General features: G+C 39.8%; 1 protein-coding gene across 2 annotated transcripts in view; it reads left to right on the top strand.

The window, feature by feature from the left end:
* Positions 1-13047, top strand: part of PDZRN3 (PDZ domain containing ring finger 3) — a 269059-nt gene that overhangs the window by 226212 nt on the left and 29800 nt on the right. For both annotated transcript variants that reach the window (XM_042455157.1, XM_042455156.1), the window contains 2 exons: positions 4330-4577; positions 10973-11060. In XM_042455157.1, coding sequence (XP_042311091.1) covers positions 4330-4577; positions 10973-11060 — 336 coding nt within the window. The remainder of the gene's footprint in view (positions 1-4329; positions 4578-10972; positions 11061-13047) is intronic.

The raw sequence follows: 13047 nt of genomic DNA, 5'->3' as shown, positions 1-13047 counted from the left end.
GATGATTAGCACCAAAGCTAATCCTGTTATCCTGTGTGGGACTTGTTTTAATCCAGGAAGTATTTTACCTTTGTAAATATAATGTAAAGTATGAGATATTTATCGTTTGCCAGAAAAAAAGCCCTGGATGCTTGTACTGATACCTGTGTTTACATATATAGTAATGCACTGATACATTAGCCTCTCTTCTCCTTGTCCCTTGTGCTTTTGTAATAATGCATCTTTGAAGTATGGCCCTGTTTTATCTGCTTACACTATCTTAGTTAAGAGTTCTATAGGTTTATCTTAAAAAGGTAATAACAGACCAATGTTAACAGAAGGACTGTAATTGAACTGCCTTTGAATTTCATTTTTGGCAGAGAGAGATGGAAGGAGAGATGAAAATGAAAAGGAAGAAGAGAAAAAGAATGAATCCCAATTGTCATTATTGAATCAAACCACATAATTCTAGTATGTAGTTTCAACTATCTCCTAGGTAGATCTTTCAGAATATTTATACTGTTTGAAGATGCAAAACAACTTAGTTGGTGGGGGGAGGATCTGGTTTTGGTTTAGATTTCTGTATTTTTTCCCATAAATAAGATATTCCTAAAGCAGATAAATTTGGGTGCTCTCCAAAAACATGCATCAGTATTTACAATACTCTGGAATGAGTACCTCTACCTAGTTGACAAGTGACTTGAAGTCACATAAACAGACATAAGGCAATGGGAGGCGGCGGGAAAATAGTTTTTATTATAGTATACAGTTGGCCCTTGGAACTCATGGGGGATCTGTTCCAGACCTCCCCCCCCCCCATGAGTTCCAAATATTGCACATATTCAAGTCCCATAGGCTTGAATGGGGCGCATGCATGCAGGGGCACGCTATGGGAGTGCTACATTGCTGTTAATGCGCGTTGCCCCTCCACAGATTTCCAAGACCGCAGATCTCAAGTCCACGGACTTGGAGGGATGACTATATACTGATAGTTGTTGGCATGGTCCAGAACTTCAGTGGTTTCAAATAGCAGTTTATGCCCAGGGTGGTTTATATCATATTCTGCTTCTGCTGATTTTTCTGACTGACTCAGTCGGCAGTGTCTCTCATGTTCCTTGATTCGTGTTTGAACACTGCGTTTGGTGTCCCTATGTAGATTTATCCACAGCTGAACTATGCAGTAAACTCCTGTGACTGTGAGAAGGTCTCTCCTGTCCTTCGCTGAGTGCAACATTTGCTGGATTTTCTTGGTTGGTTTGTAGACCATTTGGAGGTTGTGTTTTCTCACCAGTTTTCCTATTCTGTCTGTGACTACTTTTATGTATGGTAAAAATACCTTCCCTTTGGGTGGTTGTTTGTCTTCACTCCTATGGGTTTTCCTGGATCTGGCATTATATATGTGTGTATATATGTGTGTGTGTATATATATACATACCGCACTCACTTCCATGCCAGCATTCTTTAAAAATGCCAGCCACAGATGCCGGCGAAATATCAGGAATAAACTCTTCTCGACAAAGCCACATAGCCAAAAAAAACCCACAAAAAACTATGGATGCTGGCTATGAAAGCCTTCAAGTTCACATTAGAAATAAAATACATTGCTGCCTCTTGCTTTCGGTTTATTTTTAATGTAATCGTTACTTCAAGAAACCTTGCTTTAAAAAGAAAATAAGGAAATTAAAATGGCAGTTCGTCTTCAAGAGTGCCCAGTGGTTTTTAGGAAGCTTTTTGAATTGAACTCTGGTCCTTTGTATATTAACCCTGATCCACTGCAGTCAGCAATCACAATAGTTACTTGAATGACAGAGTTGTACATGAAGTAACCTAAAGCAGCACACATGAGTTTTTAAACCACATGCAGTATGTTTGTGAACTGTTTGACACAGAGACTGTGATAACATTTCAGCATTTCATGTTATATCATGATAGGAAGACAGACCCAATCTTGAAGACCCTATAGACCAAAATTCAGCAGAGATAGGTGGAGAAGGTAAAAGCAGAGGGGAAGAACCTCAGTTCTGTTTAGTTTTGCATACATGGGATTAAGTTCAGCAGAGGATTAGAACAAGGGCTTTGTTTCAAAGGCACATTTTGAGGAGACATTTGAAAAATGTAAGAGAAGTGGATTGGGGCTGATGTTGTGAGAGAGTTCAGCAACTAAGGGGAGCATTTGAAAAAGCAGGAGGTTGATGACACTGTAGAAACAATGGTTGTAAGCAGAGGTTTCCATCTACAGAATGGTGCCTTTCTTCTGCTTTACGTTGTCTTGGGCTTCTTCTGGCTATTTCCACATTCCTCTGGCACACTGGTATTTAGCTGGTCAGGATCACTACTGGGTCACAGCCTATATTAAGAGAGTCACAAGAACAGAAACACCATCATATGAATTGTTATCTGCCTTCAAACCTACTTTGAATTATGGAACACCATCCTAGGGTTTTCTTGGCAAGATTTATTCAGAGGTTTATCAGTGCCATCCCCTTGAACTGAGAGAATGTAACTTGCCCAAAGTCATCAAATGTGTTTCTGTGGCTGAGTAGAAATTCAGACCTTGAGTTCCTGGAGCGCTAGACCAACATTCAAAACACTACACCATACTGGCTCTCTCCACCATACAACTATATAGATTATTTTTTTAAAAAAAAGTGAGGTTCCAGAAGTGTGATTAAACTAAAGATAGACTCCCACACACCTGAAAAAGTAGAGGGATGTTGATCTAGCAACTTTGTCCTCTCCTCACTGAGGCAGATGAAGAAAGATACTGAATAAAAGAAGGTCTTCTCACCCTAGAAGTACAAATATAAAGCACATTTGTTTCTCAGTGAGCCTTTTATCTGCAACAAAACCACATGCCTAGACCAACAAGAAATTTGTAGGCAGGTCGTACTGTGAGAAGAGAAAGCAAAATCCATCCTTATTAGCTGACTTCAGTATTATTCTGTTGACAAGTAGAATAATTCCCTGTCTATGGCTGGGTGTACAATCACTCTAATGAATTGTTTTCTATGTTAAAGAGGTTTTACAAGTTCTGCATTGCCTGGCATCTTGGCACTGATATATATAGGTCAACAGTAGTCAAATCATGTAAATATGGTTGGAGGAATAGCTCCTTTAAAATAAATTACGGACCTCCAGGGAGGGGCTTTTTGAACAGCATTCCAGTTTCAAGCATGGAAGGGACCCCTGTTGGCTCACATGCTCTGTCACTCCAGAACAGTATGTTTGGGATGACAGGTACCTATTTTTTATCAAATGTGACAGATTACCTGAAGCTAGTCACAGGTTGGATTGGAGGTGACAAAATGGATATTAGACCATATCAAAGGGGGGGGGGGCAGTGAAATGACAGGGGAAAAAAGAACACAGGGGGGGAGAATATGGGGGAAGAAACTTTAGATCTCCTTTTGAATTCATTTGGAAAGCCTATAAAGCCAAATGTATTCCTATCACTACATCCAGATGGCTGGACTAAGTCTGAGGATGGTCAACGGAGTGTGATACTTAGCTGCTCCAAATGAATAACCTGCTGAATATCCTTTCTTTTCCTTTCTTTTTTAGTGCATTTTTGCTTAAGATAAAGCATGTGCATATTTAACATAAACATGGAAAATCCTTTGTTGTCTAAAATGGACTTCAGAAAACAGTGGCGTGACCAATTGAGGATAAATGTTTAGAATTTTCAGGAGGTTGGAGGGTTCCCCATGGTCTTATATTCACACCTAAATTCGGATCCAGCCCTGAAATGTTAAAGTTGGCATTTCTAATTGCCCTTCAAGAGCCAAGAAATGTATTTCCAGTGCTGTTGAGAATGCTTAAATAGTTATCTGTTGGTGGATGTAGACACTTCTACTTCCTTCATCATTATTTTTTCTTGTAGCATAGAGCCCGAGAAATGCAGCTGTGATAATACAGTTTAAAACTTTTATCCTTTTATAATGTGCCCAGAAGTGCAATAGCAGCTGTGAATGATCTTCTCAACTTTTTTCATTCACTCCCATACTGTCCCTCCACTAATTTTGAATGAAAGTGAATCTGGGCTTGCCTTTGAGAAGCTGCCACCATAGAAGAAATCAAAAGGCTTTCAATCTATACTAAAAGTATGTATATGTGGGCACTTTTCCCACAGGGCTTTATCCTATCCACTGTGAATTGCTTGACTTTCGTGGTCATTATTAGTTCACACCAGTTTACAGTAAAGACTTCCAGAATGATAGCCTTATTTTCAGATCTCTCTTGCAAGTATGCTTTTCTCTTTCAAAGGTGAAAATAGATAAAGGAAAAACTAGGACAACAGGATTTAATATTTTCCTTTCCTTCTCTTCTATTTTTTTCCCCCTCCACTCACAGGTAAATGGGAAGGATTTGTCTAAAGCAACTCATGATCAAGCAGTAGAAGCATTCAAAACAGCTAAAGATCCCATTGTGGTCCAGGTCCTCAGGAGAGCACCACGCACCAAGATCTTCAGCCCATCTCATGAATGTCTCTTGGTAGATGCGGGCACCCAAACTGAGATCACCTTTGAACACATCATGGCTCTAACCAAGATGGGCTCACCTACCCCACCTGTTTTGGATTCATATCTGTTACCTGAGGAGTAAGTATCAGTTTTCATAGGACAATTTTCATTAAAGCAGCATTGCTAATGCAACTAATATTATTTGTCAGTTTTTAAAATACTGTATGCAGTTGTGCTCTCATTATCTGAAGCTATCTCAACATAAGAGAGAAATGTCCAGCTTCCCTTCTAAGTCTAAATGTCCCAGCAACATCAAGGACTGCCTGAAGGAAGAGGCCCCTCCCTCTTCAACTGTCATCTTGGCCTCAGAGGGAGCCATCAGGCAGACCCAGCAACATCTTGGACTGCCTGAAGGAAGAGGCCCCTCCCTCTTCAACTGTCATCTCGGCCTCAGAGGGAGCCATCAGGCAGACCCAGCAACATCGGGACTGCCTGGAGGAAGAGGCCCCTCCCTCCCCAACTGTCATCTCGGCCTCAGAGGGAGCCATCAGGCAGATCTAGCCTGAAGAAGAAGAGCCCTCCCTCCGGTCCATCTGCCTTGGTCCAGGCCTCAGAGGGAGAGAAGAATGCTGGACCTGATTCCCTCCCCCCCTCACCATTCCCTTCTCCTTTTGTGTCGTGTCTTTTAGATTGTAAGCCTGTGGGCAGGGAATTGTCTGTTATCCCTTCTATTGTAAACCGCTCGGATTCCCAGTGATTGGGCGGTATATAAATAAAACCTATTATTATTATTATTATTATTAAGCTAGTTCAAACATGGGGTGCATGTCCAAATATCCACCCCAAATACAAAACTACTGACAGAACTACTGTTATCATCTCAAGTATTGGGTTTAGTAATTCAGTAACAGGGATGCAATAAACACCCATGGCTTCCATTTTCAGGAGTAAAAATCTCAGTAAAACACCTGAAATGCTTTATGTTGTTCACAATGTTTCACAAAATGGTAGATAGAACCTTGGGTGTTAAAAATACAACAAGCTGTATCACCTTTTTAAATGGGAAACCAGATGAGTAACAGTGTACTTGTTGTACACTCAAATCACTATACCACAGTGACTCACCAAGAGCTAATTAAAAATAACACTTGTTGTTCCATCATAGTTATTGCCTTAACAGTGGTGAGTGTAAATAGTGAAGAGGAGTTCCCAATGTACCTCCAGCAACAAGAATAAAGTTAGGTGATCTGCTGTATTCCCTCCCTCCCACTCATTACCTGATCATTTTTCCCAGAATGGAACCAATGTATCAGAACTTCTACACTGTGTTTTATTAATGGCAAAGGAAGATGTTAATTAAGCTGGCAATAATTGTCAGTTCCTTGGCTTCTTCCCATCACCTTCTCCAAAAGAAAAGAAAGCAGCTGTATCTTTACTGTTACAGTATTGAAATACATTGTTGAAACCCTGCAAAGAAGTAGAGTGAATATTTTTGTACATATGACTCCATCAAGGTTTTTTGCATGCAGCAGTTATTCCTAATGCAATGAACATATGATCTGTTTAAGATTGATTATTGGCATTATTTTATGTTGCATTTTATCTGTGCATATGCATAGACTGATTGGTAGGATAGAAAGAAGGATTAAATACTCTGATGGCCCCAGATCAGCGTTTCCCAAACTGTGGGCCGCGACCCCTTTGGGGGTCAAACAACCCTTTCACAACATATTTCCGATTGTCTTAGGAACTGAGACGAAAATAATTTTATGGTTCAGGGTCATCTCAACATGAGGAACTGTATTAAAGGGTTGTGGCATTAGGGAGGTTGAGAACCACTGCCCCAGATCTTGTCTAATTTTAGAAGCTAAGCAGGGTAAGCCAAGATCAGTACTTGGTTGGGAGACAGCCAACAAATCCCAGGTGTTGTAGGCTATATTTCAAAGGAAGGAACTGGCAAAAGCACCTCTGAGTATACCTTGCCTAAGAAAATCCTGTGAAAATCATGGGCCGCCATAAATCAACAGGGGACTTGAAGACACTTAGGCCTGTTACAGACTGCCAAAATAAAGCTGCTTCGGGTCTCTTTGGAGGTATGCTGTTTAAATGATGAATCCGGAAGCTGCACCAAAGCTGCACTCCAGTGCTTAGGAATGGAGTGTGGCTTTGGCGCGACCTCCGGACTCTTAGGACCCATGCATCATTTAAATAGCATACCTCCAAAGAGACCCAAAGCAGCTTTATTTTGGCAGTCTGTAACAGGCCATAGACACAAATGAGAAATGAACTGGGAGCTGCTAATTCCATCAAACAGTGCATGCTTCTGCTCAGGGGTCAGTCTTAAAACCACACATACACATCAGTGAAGCTGGAATTTTGATGGAAAAGAGGACTACTTTTCATGAATCCACAATAATTTTTTTAAAGAACTACAGGTTGAGTATCTCTTATCTGGAATTCCAAAATACAAATATTCCAAAAAAAAAAACAAACAAACAAACCAGTATTTTTCATGGGTGGTTGAGATAGCAACACTTTCTCTTTCTAATGGTTCAGTGTATGCAAACTTTGTTTCATGTACACAATAATTTTTAAAATATGGAAAATTACCTTCAGGCAATGTTTGTAAGGTATATATGAAACATAAATGAATTTTGTGTTTAGACTTCAGTTTCATCTCCAAGATGCACATATATGCAAATACAGGCTTCTAAAATCCAAAGAACTTCTGATCCTAAACATTTCAGATGAGGGAGATTCAATCTGTCCTGTATTATGCTTTGGTATATTAATTCATTTATTACAAATTTGTGACAATGTTATACAAATAAATTGTTCAGTAGGACTAATCACTAATTAAAATGATGCTAAAATTTTTTCAAAATCATTGTATTATTCTTACAAGCAATGACTGCTGTCACCATTTTAATTTGTAAGCAGTCTTGAATCCCCCATCTTGGAGAAAAAGCAGGTTATAAATAAAGATGAGGAGATGACAATGATAGTGATATTTGCAATTATAAAAGAAGTAGATTATTCCTCCTGATAGAAGCCCACCCCTAATGTTAGTACAGGAAACAGATATCCATACCACCTGTAACCATTCCCCAAGGATACTTGATATTTCCTTTGACAGCAAATAGAAAATGACAGAAATTAGCTGAAATCTGTAAAGTACTATTTTTGATGGATCGTGTCCCAACTCATTAATAGAAATTGGTGGTGACTTTGCTGAGAGGAACACACAGATGTGATGGAAAGGAGTATTCATATCTGTGTGTGTTGGCAGCACAGTCAGGAACTTCAGGCAGCGCTTTGGATCATATTCTTGCTTCAAAAGGGTTTTGGTTAAATGCATAAGAATCAGGCTGCTGTCCCAGTTGGACATCTTTCACAGTGCTTGATACCACTAAATACAAAAATCCCTCTCAGGCTTTTGGGATGAATGCCTAAATTAATAAAATCTTACATCAAGCATTGCTTCCTTTACATAGAACAAAGTAAAAAACCAAACCCATAAAACATTACTTATGATTGACTCCCTTCACACACAGGGGCACTTTGTTGTTCTGTGGTCCCAATTGCTGAAAAGTGGCTGTAAATTAAAGCATCCAGGATAGTGGGTCATGGACCTTGCTACTTGCTACCACAGCACATGGAAGCCGCTCACTTGCCTGTGTGTGTGAAGGATCTCAGATTCCATGTTCTCCAAAAACACTCAGGTTTATTTACATAGCTCCATAGCCCCATAAAAATATATAAGACCTGACTGGACCAGACCAAAAGTTAATTCCCATGTATAGCATTCTGTATCAAAATACTGAGCACTCAAGTGTCTCCAGGAAGTCTGTAAGCAAGGCTTTAATAATATGTAAGCAAGGCATTAATTATAATTATAATTATTTATATTTCCCGCCTCTCCTTGCGGATTGAGGTGGGATTACAACTGATAAAATCAAACAATACAATTACACAATACCATAATAGATAAAATAATCAATTAAAACACGCAGAGATGCAATACAATCATTAACATAGCCAAATCGTTGTCTGTTTCTGTGCTGTTGAATCAGGTGTAGAAAATTCTATAAGATCCACTATAAAAGATCAGGTGGATAATGTAACATCCTCCCTTATTGTATGCCCTTGACCATCTTTTGATCAGAGAGATTCTGCCTTGGAAAAGAGAAATTTTGTTTTGTTGTTACAGTTCATTGTAACTGATAGACCTATCCTCCAAGAAACTAAATATTTTTAAAGCCATCTAGGTTTCTGACCATCTTTGTATTCCTAGGGAATTTCAGAAATCACCTATGTACCTATGATACTTCCCAACTTATTTGGGTTACCCATGTTCTAATATTCTGAAAGTGGAAGAAAAATCTCTGCCATTCTGTATCAATAATTGAATTCAACCATTCACAGTTTTCAAGTAAAATAAATTATTATTGAAGACAATTACTCCCTGCTGCCAACTGAATAGTTTCCATAAGAGGATTATTTCAGAGCACATTTGAAGGGTGTGAGTCAATGTAGCATGGGGAGGACAAAGTAAAGTCCATGGGCATCATGCACACTCCCAGGGTCATTTTTATGGCTCCTGGGGGCCTGCTGGTTAAAAAAAACCTGGGCTCCAAATGTCCTCTAGGTGATATGACATGCATTGTGTTACATATTGGAGCTGCTAAATCAATTTAGGTCCAGGAAAGAACTTCTTTAAAACAGGAAGTGAACAGGTGCTCTTCCTGGGGCCAAAGACATGGTGAAAGTCTCCTCTACGTCCCATTTGCAGGGGAGTGTGGCCCTCCAAGGTCTCCTGGGAAGCAGTGAACCCCCAAACCTCTGATGTTGTCCAAGTCTGATGTAATGGGCAGAAAGGATGGGGGAAACTCCTTTTGTATGAGGATCAGTCCATTTACTCACCATTGGATTTTGCCCAATACAACCTTATCTCATCACAAAGGAAATAAGCATGTGAAAGTGCTGCAAAGCTCAGGTGGGATTGGGAACCTACATCTCTGTTGGCAGACCTTCTGCCACAGATTAGATCCAAGCATCTTGTTCTATTGTGCTACACAGCACCTGGATTGTTTCAGTGAAAAGTAGCTTTAAAATATTTTATTCAAATACAAGTAATCCAGATAATCTCCCATTCTCTGGCACTTGATAACTGCCAAGGACTGGGATTTGGAGGGAGCATGGCCTGTTGCTAAAGTTATAAGGGGTATATGAAAATGGTGGTTACTATAAAGCCACCCTTGTCTTCTTACCTTCAACCTTCTCAGTGACAATGGCAAAAGTAGACAGAGGAGTCTCTTCTGAACCATATGTACCTGCAACAGCCCTAAGATCTGCAGGAGAAGGCTTTCTCTCGGTCCCATTAAGATCACAGGCTCACCTGGTGAGGACACAAGAGACAGCCTTCTCAGTGGCTGCTCCTGCCCTCTGGAATGCCCTTCCTTGGAGGCTAGGCTGGCCCCCTCCCTGCTGGCCTTTTGTTGGCAAGTAAAAACATTTTTTATGCCAGCAGTATATAATGCATAGCAGGGTGGTTTTATGGAGCAGGCGGATTTTTAGTCTGTTTTAAACTTACATATATTTTATGTGATTTTATATCTGATTTTATATATAGATGTTTTAATTGTTTGAATTCTATTGCGGTGTTAAAAGTTTTATCTGTGAGCCACATTGAGTCCCTCTGGAGAGAAAGGCGGGATATAAATGAAATAAATAAATAAATAAATAAGGAAAATTTGCTGGACTCTGGTTTTGGCATGTGGCCCCCAAAGCCCCCAACACTCCCATTTTTAAAAGATGATATTAAGGTAATTTTTGCCCTAAAATCACACAGAAAAAACCTTCAAAAGCATAAAAACATACAAAATACCCCCACCTCACTACCAAGAAGCATCCCTTTAAACCCCCCCATACCTCTTTTTCTTCTGCAGCCACTCTCAAACTGGTGAGAGAAAAAGTCGTATTTTCGCTTTCTGTCATCATTTTGAGAACTTCAAAGGAAATTGCTTCATTTCCCACCGTGGTACATCTGAAACCAGTGATGAGTAGCATAGCTGTGTTTCCAACCATTTTGAGAATTGTTGCAAAACAAAACAGAGGTATTTGGGCTTCACAGAGGAACAGTCCACAACAGGAAGTCTGGGACGGAACATTGGCCCCTGGCTCCCATACAGTTGTGCATTCCTGCTTTAAGCTAAGCATGCCACCCTGCAGACAATGTTCCCCCAACACTTACTTCCCGTGCCATGTACAACACTGTCAGTAAGTACTGCTCACTAGCTTTCACTCACCATGCATGGGGTACCCAGTCCTCAAAGGAAAATAAACAAATAAGAAGTCGGTTTTTCTGTTTGTTTGTTTAATGAGCTTACAGACTCAAAACCATTGATCATGCAGCACATTGGATGTGGACATATGTGTGACATGTTAGTGATGATCTGCCATGAGGCTGAGGGAGGATTAATACGTCAATTAGAATAGGGAGTGATAACCTAAACTGTGCTTTATTTTCCCAGGCATTCATCAGGGCATGAATACTATGACCCAAATGATTACATGGGAGGCATTCATCAAGACATGGACAGAGAAGAGCTAGAATTAGAGGTATGAATAATAACTGGAAGAAGTCGTTTAACATACAGAACATTTTAATATATTTTTCATGTGCCATCCTCTTAGCAGTTAGTGCTGCATTAAAATTCCATGCCCATAATTGCCAAAATACATTGAGAACATGGCTGTGTGTGACCTTTGTTGTTCTGCAGTTTGGTGTACAGACTGTGTGAAATCAGTGCTTATTCACTTTCAAATGCAGGTAATTAAATGTTATGTAATCAAAGGATTAGAGGATGGAACCTCAGCTGGTAGAGAGGTGGACATACGTCTCCCTTGAGCTCTGATAGATTTTCTTTTCTTTCTTTTTTACAGGATAAATAACAGAATGAAGGGAGATTAGAGGTTCATGTATATTATTCTTTTTAAAGAAATAATGTTGACTGCATGGAATTTTATACAGGAATATAGTTTTATACAGGAATATAGTATTGAAACTAATATTTTATAGATCCAAACAAACGTAATCATTTCAAAAAATAGTTTCTGGCTCATGTTGATATGCAGGTACATTTGAAAGCAAGCATAGGCATCTTGCTAATTAGCCTTGTCTAGAGTACACCCATTCAATCAGTTGTTGAATGGTGAATCCACACAAAAGCAAATCCCATTGGCTCAAGGCATCTGCTATAGCCAGGGTTAAGGTTGCATCTACACTGCAGAATCAATGCAGTTTGACACCACTTTACCTGTCATGGCCCAATGTTATGGAATTCTGGGATTTGTAGTTTTGTGAGATATTTAGCCTTCTCTGTCAGAGAGCTGTGGTGCCACAACAGACAACAAATCCCAGGATTCCATATAGTCAAGACAGTTAAAGTTGTGTCAAATTACATTACTTAGTGTGGCAGCAGCCCAAGAACAGAAGTTAGGCTCTGCAGTGACTGCATTTGTGTATGTTCCTGAAATATTTTTGCTAATGTGGATAAATAATGCAAAATGAGCAATCTTGAAAACTGCTGCATACCAAATACCTTGGTGGAACCATATGTGCAAACACGTCCAAGTTACTTCTTTACAGGGTTTCATCAATGTGCTTCAATAACCATGACGATACATCTGGGGATAGTTTTGGAGAGGGTAATGGGAAGAAGCCAAGGAACTGACAGTTGTTGCTGACTTAATTAGCATGTTTCTTTGTCATAAATAAAAAACAGTGTAGATTGTCTGATACATTGATTCCATTTTTGGAGGGGGGGGTTTAAAATCAGGTAATGAATGAGAGGGAAGGAGCACGGCAGATCACCTAACTCTATCTTTGTTGGTTATGTATTGGACGCTCCTCCGTGCTTTTCCCAGATGAGATGGAATCTGGTGCCTGTAGCATATTTAGGCCCTTGAATCTATAGTAAGCAAGTAAAAATAATATTTCAATCAGAAATGATTGAAGTGGTGTTGCTACAGGCAATGCCTTCTAGGGGATTCTGGGAGTTTTAATCCAAACCAATAACATATCAAAGTTCAGGACCAGGAGCAATTCCCCCCCCCCTTTCCTTGTCTGGAGAGGAAGCAGATGGGAAACAATACTGTACAGCCAGCCAGAGCTATATTCTTCGCATGCTGTACAGGCAGGAATTGGTAGCTACCAACAGTGAAACCCCAGAATTACCTTTTGTTTACTACACTACATCACTCCACAGCCCACTCACCCATAGGATAAGAAAAAAGGAATCTAGATACATATCAGCATTCTAATACTGAGGAAAACACACAGCCTATCCTTACAAAACTAATGTGTAGATAAAATAATTACCTATAAATCTTGAATATATCTTTCCCTCCCCCACTCCACTTTTGGAAAAATGTGTCAGTGATCAAGGATATCCTTCTAGCTTGGGGGGGGGGGGGTACAAGGAGAGTGAAGTTTTCCAACAACCTGTTTGGTGAGGGTCCTACACAGAGATTTGAAGAAAAGAGAAATATTTGTTACATGTTCTGTTTATTTGAAAGCTGAGGATTGTTGGGACCCAGCACAGAG

This window comes from Sceloporus undulatus, chromosome 2 (assembly GCF_019175285.1).
Source record: "Sceloporus undulatus isolate JIND9_A2432 ecotype Alabama chromosome 2, SceUnd_v1.1, whole genome shotgun sequence".
Classification (NCBI taxonomy): domain Eukaryota; kingdom Metazoa; phylum Chordata; class Lepidosauria; order Squamata; family Phrynosomatidae; genus Sceloporus; species Sceloporus undulatus.
The sequence above is the reverse complement of the archived record's forward strand: the minus strand, read 5'-3'. Positions and strand labels throughout refer to the sequence as shown.